The sequence below is a fragment of the Papilio polytes genome, unplaced genomic scaffold, assembly GCF_000836215.1.
Source record: "Papilio polytes unplaced genomic scaffold, Ppol_1.0 DF822733.1, whole genome shotgun sequence".
Lineage (NCBI taxonomy): Eukaryota > Metazoa > Arthropoda > Insecta > Lepidoptera > Papilionidae > Papilio > Papilio polytes.
The window spans coordinates 2185677-2209923 of record NW_013526471.1 but is presented as its reverse complement, the minus strand read 5'-3'; the positions used below and the strand labels follow the sequence as shown (position 1 = coordinate 2209923).

The 24247-nt window shown below is 35.5% G+C and overlaps 1 protein-coding gene across 4 annotated transcripts in view; it reads right to left on the bottom strand.

The window, feature by feature from the left end:
• Positions 1–3638: 3638 nt before the first annotated feature.
• Positions 3639–24247, bottom strand: part of LOC106105730 (myosin-7) — a 96071-nt gene continuing 75462 nt past the window's right edge. For 2 of the 4 annotated variants that reach the window (XM_013286158.1, XM_013286161.1), the window contains 18 exons: positions 24035–24103; positions 23880–23957; positions 22073–22222; positions 16799–17191; positions 16022–16540; positions 14624–14730; positions 13868–14000; positions 12598–12702; positions 11811–11953; positions 10953–11163; positions 10219–10428; positions 9596–9832; positions 8675–8860; positions 7438–7956; positions 6233–6421; positions 5812–5880; positions 5634–5708; positions 5022–5319 (listed from right to left, as the gene is read on the bottom strand). In XM_013286158.1, coding sequence (XP_013141612.1) covers positions 5652–5708; positions 5812–5880; positions 6233–6421; positions 7438–7956; positions 8675–8860; positions 9596–9832; positions 10219–10428; positions 10953–11163; positions 11811–11953; positions 12598–12702; positions 13868–14000; positions 14624–14730; positions 16022–16540; positions 16799–17191; positions 22073–22222; positions 23880–23957; positions 24035–24103 — 3375 coding nt within the window. In that variant the 3' untranslated portion in view covers positions 5022–5319; positions 5634–5651. Of the gene's footprint in view, positions 4012–5021; positions 5320–5633; positions 5709–5811; positions 5881–6232; positions 6422–7437; positions 7957–8674; positions 8861–9595; positions 9833–10218; positions 10429–10952; positions 11164–11810; positions 11954–12597; positions 12703–13867; positions 14001–14623; positions 14731–16021; positions 16541–16798; positions 17192–22072; positions 22223–23879; positions 23958–24034; positions 24104–24247 lie in introns of those variants that run through there. The other 2 variants (XM_013286159.1, XM_013286162.1) reach the window with 2 other exon arrangements.

Sequence of the window (24247 nt, the reverse complement as noted above, 5' to 3'; positions counted from 1 at the left end):
CACATCCGCGGTAAAAATGCCGAAATGAAAGAGGTCAAATGAGAAATTAGGTGATTAAAAAAACACTGGATTTGGTTTTACGTAATACATATTAAATATTAGATTTTTAACAACAACCATCAATAATCGATAATTAAATACAAGAAGTGTTTTAGAATGCTTGTTGTCGACCTAGGGCTCCAAAAAAATAATGAATCAATTCAGAAACTGGATTATTGTTTTTTTACCAACTTCATATGGTAAAAGTACGTTTAACGTTTCTAAAATTAGGATGGTCTTTGTGAAAATATAGATTAAATAAAATCGTGTATTTATTAGTTTATAAATTGTAATATAAAAACCATTTTATTGATTGCGGTTCTAGCTTCGTTAATAAACCACGGCACTTATTAGACACGGCACATTTTATTTCCAAGGCTGGCAACCCAAAGGTTACAAGATACATTTCTATTGAGCATAAAATTTATCTGGAAATAATATAAAGATTAATTGGTTAAATGTAACTGGTTAAACACTTTTTAAGAATTAAAAAAAAAACTTAGTAATTAGTCTGTGTGTTCTTCCAGACTATTTTCTACATCTGTGCGAAATTTCATCAAGATCCACTCAGCAGTTAAAGCTCTAAGATACGATGTACTGTTACTCTGCACTGTACTAACATAACCGAACGGAATTTAGGTGTTACCATAAATCAAAGTTCTATTTTACTTTCGTATTTCGAATTTAACTATAACAACAACTTACTTGGAATTTAACTTTCAACTTCATGTTGTTTAGCGTTCTGAAGTATATTCTCAATTAAAATGTGACGATTTTCTTCGCAGATTGTCTTGTTTACATTTACGATGTCCCTGAAGTCAAAATTTAAATAATTGCCCGTTTTATTGCAATCTTGTATATTAGACGATTCATTTCCAAACATAAATGATTCTTTAAATTTAGGTAAATCTTCAGCCCGGGTTAAAAAATTCATATTTCCAGACACATTATTATTGTTATTAAAGCCCAATTCAGTCATTTTTTCTGTGCAGAAAGGTTCGTTAGCGTTCAGTTCATCGTTTTTGTTATCGTTAATTAAATCTGTATTATTTATTATATTAGTTAAATCGGTTTTACTGTAACAAGGAAAAATGTTCGTCTTTCTTTTATTTACCAAAGCTGTTTTCGACCAGGTATATGTAAAATTTCTACATGGTACATTCTCTTCTTCACGTGCCTTTAAAGTAGTCGTTTCTTTTAAGTTCCATTTGCTTTCCAATGATAAAACTTGCAACAAATCTTGACGTGGCTTAATATCTATTGGACACTGTACATTAAGATTGTCTTCTAAATTACTATCACTATAGATATCCGATTTGTTTTTAAATGTGTCAAAATCTCTATTTGCTTTTTGAAACTCGTATAGCATTTTTAAAAGTTCCGATGTCAATAATTTCGCTTTAAACAGAATACTTCGTTCTTCAAAATAGTCATCGTAATATTCCATTTCATTATATTCACCTTCGTTATCGACTTGAAAGTTTTCATCCAAATTATCATCGTCAGATTCTTCTAAGATACTGCTTTCGATTTCTTCTTTCTTTACATCTAAATTATTTATCACGGCTAAATTAGTTTTAGCAAAACATTCTCGAATAATTTGCATTCCTTCTTTGTTGTCAGTATTCGTACTGAAACTGTTTAAAGTAAATGTTCCGCAGAATACACAAGGTTCCTTGACATCTGTTTCTTGCTTTGGGATCGCGTTTTTAGGTCCGTTTATATTTTTCTTTAAAGAATGCTGTGATTTATTTTGCACCACTTCTTGGAAACTCCACGATGTAGATTCTGAACTGTTGTATAGCTCTTTTTGATTTTCATATTCCACATTAGACTTAATTCCATCAATCTGCATTATTTCGTTGACAAAATTGTTGACATCTCTATTATCTGACGTAGCGTGTTTACTGTCGAAGATATTAAGCGTTTCAGCAGAACGTAAGTTATGGCTTGGATCTTGACATATACTTACTGCATGGCAACTGCAAAATGAATTAGATAGTTCGGAATGAACTTGTCCAATTTCATTTTTATCCCCGTTTACCTTACGAATACAATCATCACAAGTATATTTAAATAAGTTCTCATTGCGGAAGTTGTTACTGTTATACATTGGTACATTTTCATTGAAAGGTCTTGGATGTATATACTCATACAATAGAGCTGGATACATAGACTGGTGACTTGTGAATGTGGATGTATTTTCAGACTTCCCGCAGTGGGATGTTTGCGGTTTGTCTTGGTCATCATCTTCGCCTTCGTTCTCCGGCTGCAAGAGTCCACCGCAGTAAATGCAGCGACACAAATCACAATAACATTTCGATCTGAATTTAACAGATTTCCAAACACCGTTCTCGACAGATTTAAGTTTTTCACAGATCTCACATTCACACGGACTGCATTGACATTTACTGAATTCTGTCTTTTTCACCTGATGTGAAGATAAATGACTTTTTTCACATAGAGACGAGGTGCATTTCAACCTGCTATTGCATTTTGTACACCTATTTGTGTCTTCACTCTTAGATCTCTTGGCTCTCCTAGCTTCCCTCGCTTTATAATCTTTTATTATTTTTGTTAAAATAGATATTGTACAGGTTTGTTCCATTTCGTCATTTTTAGATTTACTATTAGTTATTAATGCTCTATGAATGTCTATATCTTTGGTGTCTTTTTCGAATGGTTTATTAATTACGCTATTTCTGCTCTCACATCCACAAGTATCCCTTGTTTGTCGACACGAGTGACTGAAGCATAGATCACAATGGCAATTAGGTGTTTCCATGTCGGTAGAGGTCTCCTGCATCGAATGTGGTGATGTAGAGGGGATAGCGCTGCGACAATCAGCGCAGTTACAAGGTACGCAAGGACAGTTTGTCGATTGCAAATGTTCTGCCATAGATCCAACAACAACCTTATTTGGCACGTTAAACGGCGACATACACATTATGCACTGGCAAGGTTTACAAGAGCATGTATCCGAACGTTTATTTTCAATACTTTTGTTTGATTTAGTTTTATAAGACGATTCTTTCACAACTGGATCTTTTATTAGAAATTGCAGACTATCCTTAACTTTGATGGTATATGATTGACATAGTTCGCAATCACACGGCTTACAGCTGCATGAGCTGTTTTGTAATTTTAATGTATCGTTGATGTTTCTACGATTATAACCACTGGGAGTTTCTTTGACCTCATTGTTGACTTGATAATAACTGCAAAGGTTATTGGATTTTTCCTCGTCGTTGCCTTTTAAATAACTTCTACATTCGATACATTCGCATGGTTTGCATTTGCACACATTTGCATCGTTCGCAACACAGTCGCATACTTTACAACTGCAAGCTTTGTATACTTTTTTAATTTTATCTATAATATCTTTGAGTGATATATCATTGTATGTAGTTAGTACTTTGTTAACGATATATGTAATAGGCGAATATTCTCTTACGTCGTTTTCATTTGTATTCTGATTATTAACACTTTTGGTCTTTACTGGGTTTTCGCAACATTGCGGTTTAGCTTGCAATATGACATTTCTTTTAAAAAGTCTTATACTTACGATGTTTTTGTTTTCAATCTTTGTTCTTTTATGACTTTTTTTATGTACCGAATCTTTTGTTACAAGACGGGGTTGATTTTCTGTTGAAGGTACTTTTAAGTTTTCGTAGCAGGTTGCGTCATTGTTTTTTGTAATGTATAGGCATGTACTTAACTCTTCACATGTAGGGCAATGGCATTTGTTTAATTCTCTATTTCTTTTAGCAAAACAGAATACTGATTCACAACTACTGCAGGAGCATTGCGAGGAACCAAATAATATCTGTGATTGCAACGTTTTTGTTTCATCTAGTGACATAGTTAATACTTTGGAATGCAATCTTTATGATAATTCTTCTTAACAGTCTGAACTTGATTGCATTTTTTATTTTTTTCCGAACTTCGACAGCAGGTAAATGATCCGATTATCTGTTGGAAAAGAAATAAAATATACGGAACCGTTCAACTTTCTATCGATGTCATTTTGTAGTTTATTAAAAAATGGAAAAATTTATATCACATTCTGAATTAATTTTTGATGCCTAATGTCAGAATTGATAACAGCGTGTCGTGTCAATTCTTTTTTAACGATTCCATTTAGAAAAATGACCAAGGAGATTATCAAAAAAGGCCAAAAATATTAAACGGATTATATAAATTTTTATTTAAATTTAACATAGTCAAAAGATGTGCCGCTGTTCTCTTTTAGAGCGCGCGCACACATTTGATTAAAAATTATCGCATAACAGTTTAATCTCACTTTGATTCTTGTTATCTAAATTACTTTGACTAAACTATCGCACGACTGTCGTGCGATAGTTTAGTCAAATAAGTGCACCCGCTCTTATATGGATAGATGTTGCTTGGAAATGATATATTTGTTTCATTCCGACTTATAGCCATACAAAGATCATATGGCAATTGGCAATTTTGTGAACTAACAATATCCTCTTGTATGATAAAACAAAATGCTAGCTGAAACATATACTGTCCAAGGCGCACATTTGACTAAACTATCGCACGACGTTGTGAGATTGTTTCGTAGCTAATTCATCTGTTTAGTTGCACAACTAAAAATCGAGTTGCGCACCTCCATATAAACTCATACAAAGCGAGACTAAACAGTCTTGCGATGCTTAGTCAAATATGTGCGCGTCTTATAGTGATCAGTTTTATGTGCTTTTTGTGTTACCATTATTCAGTTTAAATACTCAATTTAAAGCAAATAAAAATTCTAATGTTTAAACAATTACTAAAATAAATTTACATGTTAACTATACAAAATTACATACTGAAAACTGTCCTAGTGAAACTAGATTTAACTAACTAGAGTCAAACTGTCAAATAATAATAAGGGAATTAAAAAAAAGATCAAATAAATTTTAAATAATCATTTAATTCAATGAAATTCATCTTTTCGTTATTAAAAAATTAATAATGAATTACAATCATTCGATTCGTTATTAAAAAATAAAAATGTTTCACAGATAAAATAACATGTTATTTACATAATGTCAAAACAATTGGCACGGAAAGTTACAATTAGAAAAAAATCCGAGAAACATTTAAAATTCGACTTAAAATCGATATGAAGGTACGATTTGTTCGATATGCGCTACAGCTTATATAAATAATTCGATAACTATCGGATATGACGTAGAGTTAGCTCAGTATGGTACAGTATTTACACACGCTACACTACGAAGGCACCAGATTGAGGTCGGTGGAGATAAACACCTGAAACAAACAAATAACATTAAAACATGTAAACGCAATCTAATTTAATCAACAGTAAAAAGCGCGCGGAGAATATGCAGATAAAATTAATCTAGCAACGATAGTAAGATTTATTAAAGAAAAAAAGATTTTTTTTAAAAAGAATAAAACCCAAAACTTATACCCTAATTTAAAAAATCTATAAACTATTAAAAATGTATCAAAAAGATACAATACATCGCCAACAAGCGATCCTAACTCCAGTTTATGAGAAACACAAACTTGTGAGTTAGGACCGTTTACGTTGGAGCCATAAATTATACAAATCAACTTACACAACAAGAAGTACGACGCTATACGTCCGTGCTCCAAACTATTGAGTTTGTACCCAACGCACACGACGGACAATTCTGCAACAAAAAAAAAACAAATCAAGAAATATTATTAAAATTAAAAATGTCTATGGCCCCCTAGTGGGACCTTAAAAGGAAAGATAATACAAGATATACTTACAACAATATTCTCTATGGCGTTCGCTAGTTGCTCCTCCATTATTTTAACGTCTCCATGCTCTAAAACTTCCTGGAAAATAAAACAATTTAATGAAATTATCTATTTAATTTTATCTTTTATTTACACACTAGCTTTCGATCCCCTGAAATTAAAAACAATAAGCAGCCTATGTGTTCTTCCAGACTATCCTCTTATGTCAAATTTCATCATTGACTAAACAATCGCACACAGTTGTGCGATTCTTTCGCAGCCCAACTGTTTAGTTCTCCAACTAAATATCAAGTGTGCGCACCTCCATATAATCTCATAGGCATCAAAGCGAGACAAACAGTTATGCGATAGTTTAGTCAAAGTTGTGCGCGCGTTCTTAATGAAATTATTGATTACTTGGACTTAAAATGTCAACAAACATGCTCTGTACCTCCTGACAGACGTTGACAGTATCAGCGAGCGCAGGCGCGGCAGCACAAAGCCGTGCCGCGGCGCACGCGCAACTGACGCTCGCGAGGCGCGCCGCGCCGCGCACCACGCCCGCGTTCCCCGCCACCCCCGCCGCCCCCGCGCCGCCCCGCACACTACCCGACTGTGACGTCAGACCACGTCGCCATTCCTACAACACACGTCAATTGTATCCACACGATATAGCACCTTTATTCATGAAAAGAATTAACTCAAAATGTATATTTTGTGAAATTACGCTTGAAATTTTGTATGTTTACAATTTGAGATGGGACAAAAAGACGTTCTATCTCTTTTATTTCCATTCTATTGTGATGCGAATTGAATTAGTAGTATTTTCTCGAAAATAATATTTATTTATATATATTTATATATATATATTGTATTTATATATATTATGATAAAAACACAAAAAGACATAAATTTTGAGTTAATTCTTTTATTTATTTCTAATTTCTTAAAAGAGAATAGACGACATATTTAGTGCAGACAATTCTAGAATAAGTGCCTGCAAATACTAGAATCTATAATCTATCTTTGTCAATCAAGGTTTTGATAATTTAATTTTAGGGGTCATAATGGAGTGTTACGCCTAGTGGTATATGTAGGCTAATGAAAAAAGGTAGGTGCTAAAGAAGGAAAAAAGCACAACATTTCAATTTAGTTCAGCCGACTTCATAGGTGAAATAATTTTTGCGTTTTTATGCTAAATGACTTGAGACTTATCAGATAATTTATTTTATAGTAACATATTTCTGTATCTTCCATTACCAGTAAAGTTTATATACTAACTAAAGTATAATTGGACTTCTAGCTGTAATATGATTGTGCTGTGCTGAGTGTAGAAAGAATACGACATAAACATTTCACTAACGAATAATGTTTGTGCAGAAAAGTATTGGTTTTATTAATTCATCTGCTAAAGCAGTCGTTTTAATATAATGTAATCAAAATGTGTTATCGATGATGGAACGATGTAATATATTTTAACAGATGATCGAAGAACGCTTAATTTCCAAATCGATAAAACTTTAAAAATTAAAACGATTTTGCGTGCAGTGATAATAGAATTTTTAGACATGTCTAAACCTCAACCGTTAGTTAAAATTAGAGACATGTATGGTGTAAGTTACAAAATTAGTCACATAAATATCAAAACACACTTACCTCTGTTTCGGTCTTCGCATCCGCGTCTCCTATCGATCTGATGAGCTCCTTGGAGATCGCCATCAGAAGATAATTGGTGATCTTGGCTTTAGTATCCACAGTCACTTCAGTAGACCCTATCTCCTCACACAATGTACTTAAATCATCGTCTGTCGTATTATGCATTCTATCAAATAGATCCTCTATCAATTGTCCGACCAGTTGACTCCTCATCGCGGGGCAGCTGCAACGCGATTCCGACGTTATGAAGCTCATGCTATGGTGCATTCTTCCGTAATCAGTCTTCTTTGGTACAGCATTGTATATCGAATAGCCTTCGTCCACGTATTCAGTTCTCTCCGGCTTCAGATCCACTCTGGACGCGTGGAATTGCCTCATAGATTCGCTTCTCATCTCTTCCAGTTCCTCTGTTTTTATTGACAATTCGTGGCTTAATGTTTTTAGTTTTTCATCGCATTTCCTCTTGCACTGACTGAGAGCTTTCTGTGTTAACGCTAGCTGCTTTTCCAGAGATTCCACCTAGAACATACGTCTCGTATAATCTTCTTCCATGCAATTCTTCTATGCACTATATAGGAGTGAACGCGAAAGCAATCGTGCAAGCAAAGCCTTTAACCGCGAAGCATTATTAATTAATGTAAAATAGTGATGGTTTTTGGATATATTATCTTGTTAGAGTTACTGACAACCATTAATATTTTTTAAAACGCATCCCGCGGTATTAAAAAGCTATTCCCATTTTTTAAAACATAAATAACAACACCGAAGCTACCCAATGACACAAACTAAGTACTGAATTCTACTTGAAATGCTAAAGTTAAAAAAAACATAAATGTATTACGTTAAGATATAAATGTAACAATACACGCAACATCTAATTATTTTGAATTTAATCTACAATACTACTTTTAGGGCCTGTCCCACCGAATAGTAAATTGTCTGATAAAAATCGTACGTGTTAAATGTGTGAAGGAATTATCGGATTTTGTTCCCTTATCTGACAGTGACGTCATTTTTAAGCTATCTGAGCCTCTATCAGTCAGTGGTGGGACAGGCCCTTACTCTAATAATTTTAACTTTATGGTTTCAAAACACAGTTAATTTTTTAAAATTATTTTCTATATTACTTTCCTAATCAAAAGATAAATGTAATTTTATATTCCATCCGTCCATTTATTGACAGATATGTCTTTTAATACATTTTCAACAAAAAGTGCCTTAAAAATCATAATCTTACCTCCTCCCTCAATTCACTATTAGTCACTTCTAGTTCTTGGTTGTTCTTGCACGCTCTGTTCAGTTCTTTCCTGATGCAGTCCAGGTCCCCAATGAAGCTGACCTCGGACTTGCGCGACACTTCTTTGTGACTCTTTAAATCCTCGTCCAACTGCTTGTTCATTCTGCGCAGTTGGTCTATCTCCCTCTGTGAAGGTTTCAAGGAAATTCATTAAATTTGCGAATTAACTAAGTCAATATTGTATTAGACACGAGAAACATCAGATATTAGTATGGATGTAGATAAGTAAATCTATAAAGAGATCAAGAAGGGAGTAATAACTGAGATGATGAAATATATTTTTACTTCTATATTTCTATACTTATTATAAAAAATACTTCATTGTTGCCTAAGATGTCAGCAATTACAGCATATTTTTGAATAATTATTTTTTTATAAAGAGCCCTACAATTGTGTCACGCTTTAGGCTATATATTTTCACGCCATTAAACTTAGGGTGTAAATATTTTGGATAAAATCCCTAATGTGAGAAAGAGACCATAAGTTGCTACCAACATGAAGGAAACAAGATTGCCAAGGTTTGATATGTCATGTCAGTTTGACATTTGCTATTGACAATTTGACAAATGTGAACAATGAAATAAAATTTTCATAATTTACTGCGGATAAAGCCGCACGGGAACAGCTAATATAATAAAACGTAAACGTTCTTACGGTGAAGGAAAACATCGCGATGTCTGAACATATCGACGAAAAAACTAAAAGATGTGTGAAGTCAACCAACCCTCAGTGCAGCGCGGTTGACTATGTGCTAGTCACCCCTTAGGGCCTACCCTAAGGGGTGATGAAACCTATTCTGAGCACATCGGTGGGGACGTATAGTGAGCTGGTGAAGATAATGATGAAAATTATGTTTCTTACCTTAAATTTGGCATCAAGAGCTTTAAAAGCGGCTTCAGATTTGCTCGCGTCTATCTCTGCTTTAGTGCAGGCGGCGCTGAGGCTGGCGTTGTGCGCCCGCAGCGCGCGCGCGTCCCGCTCAGACTTCTCCAGCGAGATGCGCAGCGCGGACTCCGACTCTTCTACCTCTCGCAGCTTCTTCTTTAGCGGCTCTATACTCTTCTTGTTCTGCTCCTTCTCACTCTCTAATTTTTTTATCTGGAATTTAACGTTTCATAGTGATTGAATCTTTTTGTATACGAATCGATTTGTTTTAACTATTATTAATACTATCCTATCCTAAACATATTAAAAACGAAATTGAATTTGAACACAGAAAAAGAAAATTAATCAAAACGGGGGATTATGCTTGCACTTAAGGATTTATTTTTGATAGAATACAAATATTAAGATTTTAAAAATTCTGTGGTTACAGGAGGTCAATTTATTCTTTAATTTAATACTAATATTATAAAGAGGGAAGATTTTTTGAATGTATTTTTGTATGAATTGGAATAATTCAAAAACCACTGGGCCGATTATCGGGTTTCTACCACAAGAAAGCTTATTTATCTGTGAATAACATATCGAGTTTAAATACATACCGTTCCCTTGAGGTGCGTCTCCGTGGCGCGGGAGTCCTGTATCCTCTTCTTGTAGCCGCCCTCCATCTCGGCCCACATGTCGTCGGCCTGCGCCAGCATCTCCAGGTAGGCCGCCTCGCGCCGCTCCAGCTCCGCCACGCGCGCGCGCAGCTCCTGCTCGCTGGCCGCCAGCTGCTGCAGCCGCGCGCTCGTGCCCACGTCCATCGGCTTCTGCGAAATGTTACAATTATCATCATCATCACATTAAACAAAACAAAATTATAAGCAAAATACAATAATGAACTGTAACAATTGACTAAAACGGTTTTGTAACTATATCTATACTATTATAATAAAGCGTAAACACACACTACTTTGTTGCCTAAGATGTCAGCAATTACAGCGTATTTTTGAAAAAATCTTTTTTTAATAAAGAGCCCTACACTTACGTCACGTTTTAGGCTATATATTTTCACGCCATTAAACTTAGGGGTAAATATTTCGCATAAAAACCCTAATGTGGGAAAGAGACTATAAGTTGCTGCCAACATCAAGGAAACAAGACTGCCAAGGTTTGTCATGTCATGTCAGTTTGACATTTGCTATTGATAATTTGACAAATGTAAACAATAAAATTGAATTTTCATAATTTTATGCGGATGAAGTCGCACAGGAATAGCTAGTTAAGTATAAGCATAAACGTTACAATAAACTCCATATTGTAAACTAATCTATATCTACTTCTTTATACTAACACTGGCAGCCTCCTTCTCTTCTTTTACTTTCTTCTCCAACTGCTCTATCCTTTCTTCTATCCTCTCGCGCTTCACGTCGGCCCCGCACTCCGCGGCGCTGCGCTGGCGGCGCGCGCTCGCCAGCTGCTCTTCTAGAACTCTCACTTTCTTCTCGAACGAATCCTTCACTGCTTTCGCCTTCTTCTCTAACTCACTCTTCTCTTCTAATAATCTGTTTTAGAAATGTAACTATTAGTCGTGATTATCGTGATTTATAATGACCTATGGAATGTATTCAATTTTGTGTACAATTGGAGAGTCTAAGAATGTTAAACTCTAAAGCTGTTATTTAGCTTTATGTAAACGAGACTTGAGTAACAACTTTTATGTTATCATTTTTATATTACGCAACAAATAACTACCCAATTGATTATTTGTTAAAAGTGTCGAAGGAAATTTATAACACCGCCAATTTTCTCAGTTGTACAAAAGTGCATTACAGAAATATTAGTATAGATATAATTAAACGAAATGATTTCCACGTATTAAGATAGATGTGTGATGTGACAAGAATGAATACAGTAAAGAATTTGTATATTAGAGGAAATTTGAAAGTAGCGCCAGTGGTGGAGAAATTGAGAAGCAAAAGGTGGTAGGGACATGTTATGCGACGAGATGATGGGGACAAAACAGAAAGTGTTAAGACTAAATGTGAATGGTTACAAAGGTAGAGGAAGACCGAAGAAAGTATGGATGGATTGTGTGGAAATATGCTTAAGAAGGGAGTGGAATTAGATATGACGGCTGATAGAAATGTATGGAAGAGCTGTGCTGATAAGGGCAAGTTGATGATGATGATTTCTACATATATTAACTTACAGATTGATCTGCGTCTCCAGAGTGGAGGTGAAGGGGTTGCAGTAGGGCAGCAGCGCGTCGGCGCTCGTCGCCTCCTTCCTGAAACCGGCGATGGCCGACTTCTTGTCCTCACTCAACGGGCCCATGCGGGACATTAGCACACGCTAGAAAAAATCCGTCACAAATGAATACTTTGATACATTTTATTTAAAACTGAACTATTTTTGAAACATCAATAGTCTAATGTTTCAGGGAATCCGATCTAGAGATCATGGTTACGGTTTCGAATCCCAGAATTCGAGTATTGTCGTATCGCCTACATCCTAACACATACTTTTTAAAACATACTTAGAATGATTACCAAAAGTATTGGGAAATCAAGAAAAGTCTACTGACATTAAAAACAAACAAAATTTCTTTAATAACGCAATATCAGCCTTACAAATAAACGCGGTATAAAATTAAATTTTGAAATAAACTGTATATAAGCAAATATTACTACAAATTTTTGCATATACTCTGTTTATTCCTAAGTGTAACTTTATACCTTTGCATCTATTTGTAAGGCTGTATAACTTGTGAAAGACAAGCATGAATCGGCTTTTAATAGATTGTAAAATATAGATTAACAAAGTAAATTTAGAAAAATCATGCCTCAACATTCAATATATGAATGTAGAGACCTGTAAAGGTAGAAAGGTAGATGGAAAGAAAGTACTGGAGGACTAAAACCTGACAACCAAACCCTATAGAATATATGAGAGTGAATTTATTGAGTGTTTTGTGAGAATGTGTTGAGAAAAATAACCTTTCCGTTAGGTGAGAGCTGCGCGTCGAGCGCCTGCATCACGTTCCACACGATGAGCGCCGGCACCGCGCGCTCCAGCCCCTGCAGCCGCGACGTCAGCTCGCTCTGCGGCACAAACACTTCAGATAACACCAAAACATATATTCTATACTAGCTTTCGTTCGCGACTCCGTCCGCGTGGAATTAAAAAAACAAAAGGGAGTAGACTATGTGTTCTTCCAGACTGTCCTCTACATCTATACTATTATAATAAAGCGTAAACACACACTACTTTGTTGCCTAAGATGTCAGCGATTACAGCATATTTTTGAATAATTATTTTTTTTAATGAAAAGCCCTAAACTAACGTCACGCTTTAGACTATATATTTTCACGCCATTAAACTTAGGGGGCAAATATTTTGGATAAAAACCCTAATGTGGGAAAGAGACCAATAAGTTGCTGCCAACATCAAGGAAGCAAGATTGTCAAGGTCATGACATGTAGTTTTGACATTTGCTATTGATAATTTGACAAATGTAAACAATAAAATAAAGTTTTTACAGTGTCATGCGGATGAAGCCGCACGAAAACAGCTAGTATGTAACAAATTTACTGAAATCCGTTCAGCCGTTTAGGCTACAAACTCTAACAAACATCCATCCATCTAAACTTTCGCATTTATAATATTAGTTAGAAGTTAGATTAGATTATCCTTATAATCTAACTGATAAATGATCTAACGGCCACCTGAATACAATGAAAAGGCGAAACGACCGTTGCATAGACATCCACAATTGCATACACGCTTGTCTTATGTGATTGTGGTATTGCATTATTGCATAGCGACTCTGATGTACGAAAATGTTAAAGTGGGCTCTACCACTGTTAGAACTTTATGTAAGAGTGAAATATTAGTAATTTATCGACAATAACAGTGTATACGCAACGTAGGAGACATTTGATTGACGTTTTAGTTACCGTAAGCCAAATTCTCAGCCTTTGCTTCTCCGTTTTTTAGTTACATAAGTTATTTATAGTGTTGATTTTCTGCCACCAATAGGTAGTTATTTAACAATTCGTATGTAATTCGAATAACATTCTTTGAATTGTCAAGAAATTACCATAAAACTATTATCATAAACCATAAATGAGGTGTCCCTTTTGCACTACTCAACTATCCTTGCGACCTACATAGCAGTGAAAGATGATTGCTACAGACATGGCATTTTCAATGTCGCTTTGTTATTATGTATCGTGTGTTGTATTTATTATTAAAATTAGTGCTTACCTCTCTGGCCTTAAGTGCGCACTCTCGCTGGCTGAGTTCCGCCATCAGCCGCTCGGCCTGCGCCCGCGAGCACTCGCGCTGCTCAGTCATGTCGCGCAGCTGCGCAGTGCACAACTCATAGTCCATCTCTAGTCTGAAAACACGAATATCCTATCTATAGTCAAATCCACAAATATCTTATCAAGAACTTCGTTAGGAGTGAGTATTCCCTTAGACAAAGTAACATTTGGCTATGGCATCGCTGATCGACTAATCAAAAATGTTTGGAACTGACAATAACATTCGTTAAGTGACAAGCTTCACATTATTCATTTCTATACATTTTGACAAATTCAACAAGCGACATCGCTAATTGTAAGGATCGATGGATGGATGTTTGTTAGTGTTTGTAGCCTAAACGGCTGAACAGATCTCGATAAAATTTGACATACAAGGATAGTCTGGAAGAACACATAGGCTACTCACTTTTATTATTTTATTCCACGCTGACGAAGTCGCGGGCGAAAACTAATAATAATATAAAATTATAACAAGCTCCATCTTTTGTCATAAAAAAAAACTGAATATGATTTAGTGACACCTATTGGCAATTCATTTAAATAATTACATTGACATGCTGTTTTGAGATTTTATTAATAGATAGGGTAAGCATGTAAAAATTTCTCAAGTGAAATGTCAACTACGCTTTATCCATTATTTTAATCTCTGCGTAAACCATATCCTATCACAGACTTGAAGAGCTGGGGTATAACTTACTGTTGCCAGTGCAATCGCGTGTCATTCTCGATCTCCTCCAGCTCACAGCACTCCTCCTCCAGCCGCTCGTACTTGTCCTGCAGCTCTCCTAGCTCACTCTCCAACTCCTGCACACAACATATATCAGTCTTTACAAGAAAAATGTACGTAAATGGCAGAAAATCTGAAAAATATAAAACGTACTACAGGAATTATTCAAACGTCCTGGAATAAGTTTTACAAACGCTACTGCCATCGTCAAGCTAAATCGAAACCAAATTGAGGATTATCAAAAATGTTTAAAAAAATCCATAAACTAGCGTAATCTACAATCTATATCATAATTGTGACAATAAAAATGACTAAGATAGTCAGATTAGTAATTCAAATAAAAGGTTCCAACCCAAATTGTTAGTGGCCACTAGTTAATACCCAGTCTCGAAATATAACAGTAAATATGACGTCACAGAATACGTCACGTTGACCGGAAGTGCAGTGAACCTATTGTCTCTACCTTCATATGGATATCCGGAATAATTCAATACTTCATTAACTTGCTTGGTAATGTCTACGCCTAACGTGACACTTGCTAACAAAGTTGGTACTACATTTAAAATTGAATAACACATTTATTAGACTAGCTGTTGCCCGCGACTTCATCCGCGTGATATAAAAGAATCATAAATATAGCCTATGTTACTTAGTGATAACGTAGCTTTTTTGATTTTGAGAGAATTTTTGAAATAGGACTATTAGTTTTTGAGTTTTTTCAATACATAATAACAAATATCTTCTATTTATTATTATAGAAATATAGATGACTAGCTTTTGCCCGCGACTCCGTCCGCCCGGAATAAAAAAAAAACAAAAGCATATAGCCTATGTGTTCTTCTAGACTATCTTCTACATCTATGCCAAATTTTATCGAGATCCCTTTAGCCGTTTAGGCTACAAACTCTAACAAACATCCATCTATCCATCCATCCATCCATCCATCTAAACTTTCGCATTTATAATATTATTATAGTAAGAAGTAAGATTAACTATACGTGGAAATAACACAATGTCAAATCTTAAACAAAGGCGCTAAATTCAAAAAGCTATAGAATTGTCTCTTCTAGAATCTTTACACAATGACATTGGATGCTTTTATTATCCTAAGACAATGTAGAATACATCACAACGTTGATATCATGTCGTGATCTAAGATACTGTGTATTTGATATGCGTCATAATTATAAACAGTCTACTATGTCTCATTAACGTTTATACAAAGCTTATTAGCAACAAAATAAAGAAATCAATAATATTGAAGATTGTATAGTAACCGCCTTTGATTTGGCACGTACGGAGCAAGAATACTCTTCAGTCTAACGTGCCAACTCAAGACTTGTGTGTTATAAGTCGTAATTTACTCACCTGTATTCTATTTTCGAGTAGAAACTCTTTCTGTAGCCTCTGTGCTAGCTTAGCTTCCTTAACGTCCTGCGCCGCTTCGTATATAGATATCTTCCCTTCTAAAAACTTTAATCTCCTCTCGTAATACTGTTTGTGTTTCTTCCCCAACTTCACACACCTGCACTCTAGTCCTTCCCCGTCCTCTTTAGTACTTAATGTCCTATTTCTAACTCCTTGCCTCTCTAATTTCTCTCTAATACTATTCAGTCGTTGTATTTCAGTGTTCAATTCGCCACTGCATTCGAAGCTATCGTTGACGTCAGTTTGAGTACTTTTGCATTCAGTTTCAATGCCTTCGAATATTCCACTTTCTTGCAGTAAATTTATTGGTTTCCTCTCCTCTATGCAAAGGCTTTCGAGTGATTCACTCTTGCCTTTCTGCTGGTACGGTGTAACTGTTGCGATCGCTTTATGGGTTTTGTGCAATGGACTGTCTGTTTCTTGTTTTGTTTTCAGATCGCTGATTCTTTTTGGTTTCGTCTGCGGACACGGTTAATTTCTTTTGAATTGTATGTAAATAAAATGTATCGGATGGTTGGGTTTGTGACAATTACGGGATGTGAAATGTTGTCAATATGACACGTGGAATTTTTTTAAAAAGAAATATTATATAATGGACTTATTGAAGAAGTAAATTATTCAACAATGGATTTTATATCTCCTACTTTAAGAATTCATAATTTTAATTAGATTTCCTATTGCAATGAAATAAATGAAATAAATGAAATTAAAATGAACCTGATAACATTCATCTTCACTGACAGAACTGCTAAGGGCTTGGTAGTTGTACAACAGCATTAAAACCTGCTCCAAGCAGCCTCTGTCCTCCGGCGAGGCGGCATTCAATATCATCTGCTCCAAATGATCCTTCACTGGGTTGCTTCTCAACGAGTCACTGGTCTCGGAGTTCCTGTCCAGGATTTCCGCCAGGACTTGTGCTTTAGCGAAGTCCTCCTTGAAGTCATCGTGTGGGGTGGCGAGGTGCCGTCGTGGGTTGCAGGGGCTGCTTGGCACCTGAGGGGACTTGTACCCTGAATCCATTCGCTTGAGTTCCGGCGACGCGGAGTCCTTTATCCGGGAGCCGGGGGACACGCAGCCCGAATCCGAGTCGGTTAGGTTGTCCCTAGCACCCTGGAAAGGAAAAAATCAAAATTAAACAACGATAATACAAAAAATATATTTCTACTTTTTAACATAAGCGACCGCTGTCCATAGACATTCGCGATAGCAGATATGTTGCCTACTTTTTTATCTGCGGAGGAGGGTACACATAGGAAGAGGAAATATCCTCATCTCCTCCTCTTCAAAAAGTCAAATCTTTAAGAGACAAGTGAAGGCTGAATTTACACTCAAAATGTAACGGTGATAAGTACTTATATATACGAGTATTAATTTTAAAACAAATAGAGCAAATGTCTTTAGACGACAGGACCTTGGAAGTTAAAGAAGCTAACATTAATCTAGTTAGTTGGGCCGTCACGAACTACTTTAGATATTTCATACTAGTTCACATAAATACAGTCTAATTAGATTTCATTTCAATCCTCTTGCCTGCGCGAATGCAATATGTTACAAACAAGACATTCACTTCATACGTTAATTAGTGCATTTGAGAACGAGTTGCAAAAACAATTTTACGGTTAACGATTAGCTATATCGCGAGATAAAATCACCAGGCTAGCGGTAAGGAAGTAGTTTTTTCCTATCTGTGTTTAACAAGTTTTAACCTCACAATGTCTTTAACGAGGTCGATATTACTCTACGCTACACATTTATATCTCATTATCTTTATGTCCTTTGTAGAATTCCGATTTCCATACATACTAGTACATATATCATACTAATATTATAAACGCAAAAATGTGCACGTGTGTGATGAATCTTCACAACTGATTAACATTAGCAAAGACACAGTCTGGAATAACATTTAGGTTACTTTATAAGTTTTTTTTTAAATCAACGAAAGATAGCACTTCTATATAGGTATCTTTAGGTATTATTTAAGAGTCTTCTGCATTAATTGTTTAATTACGTCAGTATATTGCCCTCAATATACGTAACTGATACCTTAGATGCAACAAGCTTAAGTGTGAATCTATCGCGCAAACTGGTAGCACGGAAGACAGGCGACAGAGCGAGACCGAAATGCTACGATAGATTCTGGCTATACCTCACTGACTGTGAACTGGACGCGAACCAGTTGAAAGATAAACTCAATAGGATTTGAGCTTTTAGTCTGAGAAAACAAACAAGGAAGAAAATCTGAGATTTATTTTCTTTTTCGTTTCTTGCCTGTATTCTAAATGCAACACATATATGTTTTGTGTTTAGTTTGTGGTTATTTATAGTATTATCTTGTTATAACCTTGGTGCTGTATTCATTACTAGAACGCCTGTGACTCCGTCCCCGCGAAATTAAAAAGACAAAAGCAAAATAGCCTATGTGTTCTTCCAGACTATGCTCTATCTATGCCTTTCATCGAGATCTGTTCAGCAGTTTAGACTCTAAACTCTCAAATAACATCCGTCTAAACTTTCGCATTTATAAGAATGTTTATATAATATTTGTAAAATCTATTCAGCGTTATACACGGAAGATTCAATTGTCTACAAATTACATTTCTTTCTATGTAAGATTGATTCATTGTTTTTGTAAGTGCACCTTCGAGTACTATCAAGGTATTTCTGTAGACGTTTAATTCACAGTTTGTCTTTTGTTATTTAGAGGACGTTAACGCTTCGTCGATTACAAACAAAGTATTACTTGACCGACCTTAGGAAATAAACAACGTGCGTAGAAAAATCTGTTGTAGAAGTAGAGATTATATTACTAAAAAAAACAGTGGTTTTATTAAGTTTCCCCTTGGGCAGGGGACTGGTGTCCAAACTAGGGTGGCGCCCTGTGTGATGGATCACCAGGCCCCCTCTCCACAGACCACAATGAATCTTACAATAACAGAAAAAAATAATGATTGCAAAAATTTATTTCAGATATAATGCACATTTTTATTAGCATTTAAACAATAATCTAACAATACTAAAATTACTAAAAAGTCTTATTATTCTGCAGCGAAGAAAAATAAAATATTTTACAGACATCTCAACTCGCATTCAATTTTAGTACAATCAATGAAAACTGCGCAGAAAAACCAACAAAGCGTAAAAACCTTGTGAGATATCCTTTCGTTAGAATGTACGTAACCTTCCAGCATCACGTTTAAGTTGACTCCCACACTTGTTACGTCACAACTTAACTGGACACATAAAGATATAGATTAGTCTCCTAATGAGGAAACATAAGTTTCTAAGCCTTTGACTTTAAAGAGACAGGACCTGTTAAGCGCCTGCCAAGTCAAGTCAACTCTACCAAATAAAACTAGCAATTAGTACTAAATTGGCTTGTTTGTTCATTTTGTGTTTAAAAAACGTATCAATTTTACGCGTATGCATGATATGTACATACGTAATTGTCATCTGTTCGACACCCTCGCTAAGGGCAAGTTTTATTTGTGACGGCTCTGCCTAGTCCGATTCTAAATACTCAAAGATCACAAGCTTTTGTTTGTTAGCAGTGTTAGTTATGGTCATGGTAACTAAATGCCTACTCACATGAACTAAGCATTCCTTATTTTGATATTTTTGTAACATATTACTTTACGTAGATGATGTCATATTGCTGCATTGTTTTATTTTTATGGCAAACGATTGGCTTATCTAAATAATCCACATTAAGAAAATGTAGACATAATTACAAAGATACACATGTTTTTTTTGCAAACGAACAGCGGGAATATCAAAATATACATCGATCTCTGAGTCATTTAACTAGATAATAAAGAACCTCTAATGGAGATTTCTGGTACTAATGCATTATTAAACTCCATTTAACCAAGAGATGTCTCTGAGTAGGAATGTTAGAGTATACAGAGAGATTTTATTTTAAAAACGCCACACCTATTGGATTCACTAAACTAACTTGCGCAATATTTAGTCTCAAGGCGAAGCAAACGACGCACTTTAAATTTCAAAATCGTGCCCAACCTAATGTGTGCATGTCAGATTCTTTTAATGTCTCTACTTTTATTCCTATTTTGTACAATTTCTTTCGTATGAGAGAATTAAATTCATTCACACTAACCTCCATAATTTTAGAATTTCCTTGATGTTACTTGATAAATTAAAAACACGAGAATCAATGTTTTTCAGAATGTTTTTGTTTCTCGTGTTTTTGTTTGTGTATGTCGTCGATGTGTTTTTTATATGTTTATCCGAAGTATATAAGAGAACATTATGTTTCTGTCCATGTGTCTTAGCAATGGAAACTCGGTAATGTTAGAACTGACTCCTGTAACTGGGTCAGAGCATTGCTAATTGTATTAAAGCAGCCTGATCCAGTCTTTTCAATGCCAAGGGTCATTTCATAAGCAGCCCGTCTCAAAAGTTAAAGGCCTTAGAAAGTAGATTTTAATCTTATTCATTATATCTACTGCGGCTTTGTTTATGATTTACGACATTATAAATCAACACGTATTGTGCACAGAGTTTATTTCAAAACTATATTATAAAATACTGCAAAAAAAAAATACTATTCACGCACGATAATATTAAAAGTGACACTTGAAACTAAACTATCGCACAACTGTTTAGTCTTCTTTTAATTCCTATGAGGTTATATAGAGGTGCACACACTAATCGATTTTTAATTGTGTGACTAAACAGTTGAATTGGCTGCGAAACAATCGACAATCGCAAAATAGTTATTGGATAGTTTAATCAAAGGCACCCGCTAGTAACTCAGATTCGATGACGTCATTGAAGACTTCGGTGTGTTCATCACACTCATCTATCAGACTATTCAACGTAAACATCATGATTATAATAAATATATTAAAACAATATGACACAATATTTACATTCCATAGCATGGTTGCACCGTTTATAGGTAGATTAGCTTTCGCGCGCGACTTCGACCGCGTGGAATAAAAAAAAAATTAAGTAACCTTTGTGTTCTTCCAGACTATCCTCTACATCTATACCAAATTTTATCGAAATCCATTCAGCCGTTTAGGCTAAAAACTCTAACAAACATCCATCCATCTAAACTTTCGCATTTATAATATTAGTATGAAGTACGATTTTCTTTGACAAGAGTCACTGAAAGATGGTTGATATTATACTTAGATATAATTCGATAAAATCGATTACTATAAGATATTTGGATATTTTATCTGTGTGAGTAGTAAAACTTTTATCTAATCAGTATTTTCTCTGTCTACAGTTTAATTGATGTATCACGTAATTTCACATAATATCCGCAATTATTTGGCTAACGACTTACGTTTATGTGGGTTTTACACTTCATAAATATCTGGTTATACCATTTCCTAAGTTATATTAGTTTGATATAAATGAAAATGTTAAGTTAATGTGAAATAATACACTAATGTTAAGTATGACATAGTTTCTGCATATTGCTGTGTCGACCTTCTTATAGCGCACTATCTCACGCCTCAGGAATGTTAGGCGCGCTAATAAACTATGCTCAAGACACAATGAACGAACAGGTAAGATTCGATTAAGCACGAAACTTATGAGATAATTCGATAATATTTCAGTTTGAATTTACTGTCAGTAACTCAACATGTGAGATTTCAATCTAGCAAGTATTATTTATTGGAAAATTCCCGCAACATCGTCTACGTAAAGGTCTTCGAGTCTTTTAAGGTTTCATCTTTCTTAATACTTTACTAATCCCTAGCAAAATTTTCACTTATGCTATTATACATGGAAATTTAAAAATACAACACCAAAAGCATCACTCAGAAGGGAAAATAATTGAGTAAATATTCACAGTTATCAAATTTGCTTTAAAAGCCACATAGAACACTGGATGCAGTGCTCGGAGTCATAAGTGCCTTCCCTTAATGGACACTAAGATGCTCTATTAGCGGCAACATGACTATGAGTACGGCGTTAAGATCGGAAACTTATGTCTTAAAAAGTTTAACGTACCTTCTCCGGGTGTGCGTCTTCTAGCTCAAGCAGACGGAACTCCATTAGTTCGAGCTGGTCGCGCGCGTCGCGCAGCGCGTCCGCAAGCCGCGCGCTCTCCGCCGCCGCAGCCGCCGCGCGCGTCGCCGCTACCCGGCACTCGCCACACGTCTACACACACGAAGCGCACACGCCTTACTGACACTGACAGCTACGATACACTACGTCACGGGGGCACTACACATAGGGGGTATTATCGCGAGGATTACGCCACTAAACACTATCATGTAGAACCATGATATACTACGCGTGCAGAGTACTACGCACCGCAGAGTACTGGCGACTGTGGCCACAAGTCACGCGACGGCCGCAGCGGAGGGGATATTGCGAGAATTATATCTTAGCGATACTAAAATAAGGCACTTATATTTAATCTTTAAACATGCAAAAGTAATTTCGTTTATAGAATGGTAAACGACAAGTGCACGAGTGTACTTCGCACATGCGTTTACTGTAGCCACGATAAGGTGATAGTAAAAAAAATAGATAGTGGTGGGACTCCTTATGTATTGCCCATATTATATATTTATAATATTATAACAATTAACGTTTATAAACATATTGATTTACAATGGTTAATATAAAAAGCAATAATAGATAAAAGATAATAATATAATAGAAATGGTTAAGGACATAAACAGTAAAGATCCTCAAGGCGCCACTTTACAAGGCACTCATGGCGTTAGGACGTCCACGATTTAGTCGTAGCATGGGAATTCTTCGAGTCAGTATACAAACTTTTTTATAGGTTACGTAACTAGGGTATAGCATAAAAATAACAAGATGAAAAAAGTAAGTTCTAAATTGTAAATTAGATTGGAATTACAAACGGCGTTTTTCCTTTTAGCTACACATTGCAAAAATGTTATTCAATATCCGACAAAATGTTTAAAGGAGGGAAAAACTGGAGATGGCTCCATCGACAAGGACACAGTCCTTAAATAGGCTTAGTCCTTAAATATTATGATACTCGTGCGCAGGTTCGCCAATAACTCCCATCCTAGCACCAAATAAGCGTGACGTCATACCACCATCGATATAGCACACGAGTCCTAAACAAATCTGTCATGGTTACCCTACACGACAATGGATTGCAAGTTATGACGCAAGACACAGCATAGTTAACTATGCGACAACGTGTTTATACGATCATTGCAATGCTGACATTTTAACTGTTAAAATGATGCGCACATATTACTCTATAGGCACTAGTCCAAGGTCGATGTGCCCGATACAGTATTTCTTACTAATGGAAAAGAAACTTCGATTATATCGATTGAACTATAACAATATGAAATTATAACATGCCCTTCCTGTTATTTTATATCTGGTAATTATTTTACATACCTGAGTCACGTAAAGTATAAATATTTATCATTGCCTTACGCCTTTTACTTAAACATATTCAATGGACGTACTGCGATGTGAAAATCTACTAAGGATTTGTAGAAAATATTTACCTGTCTTGACTTAGTTGAGAGCAAATTAATAAAATCTCCATTAAAAGTAAGTAATGTCACTAGTAATTAGTATGTTGGGTATTCTATTAGAAATTTATTGATTTTGTAATCGTAGTAGATTGTTGTAATATGCACAAAACTATTAAAAATGACGTATAGAAGTCCTCACTGCGACTAGCTATTGTAGAAATGAGAGGTACCAATCCAGGGTGTAAGATAACAGGGGAATTATTAACCTCAATTTTATATTCAATGTTTATGTTTTGAATTGAATATATTGATGAATCGATTAACTCTGGTGTACTCACCCACATGTCGGCGTGCGGCTGCGGGGAGAGGGAGGCGGGCGCGGAGGAAACCGCGGAATCCTCGTCCGAAGGCGCCTCCTAGAAGATGAATTAGAGATTCGCTTATTTTTACTTGAAAATAATTTTGGCGCTCTAATTCGATATTTGTCGCTTACCCTATAAAATGTTTCTTTTCTGTGCTGTATATCAGTTTTCAGATCTTCACGGTTGCTCTTTTCTTTAACCTGCAACAGAGGAAATACAATTTTTAACTAAATTGTTATGCTTTCCACATTAATTAGTAATTTCAATAACAATAGAAAAAAATTGCAGCAATAACGTGTCATAGAAAAATTGCTATTAGATTTTTACAGGCATTTTCTACATAA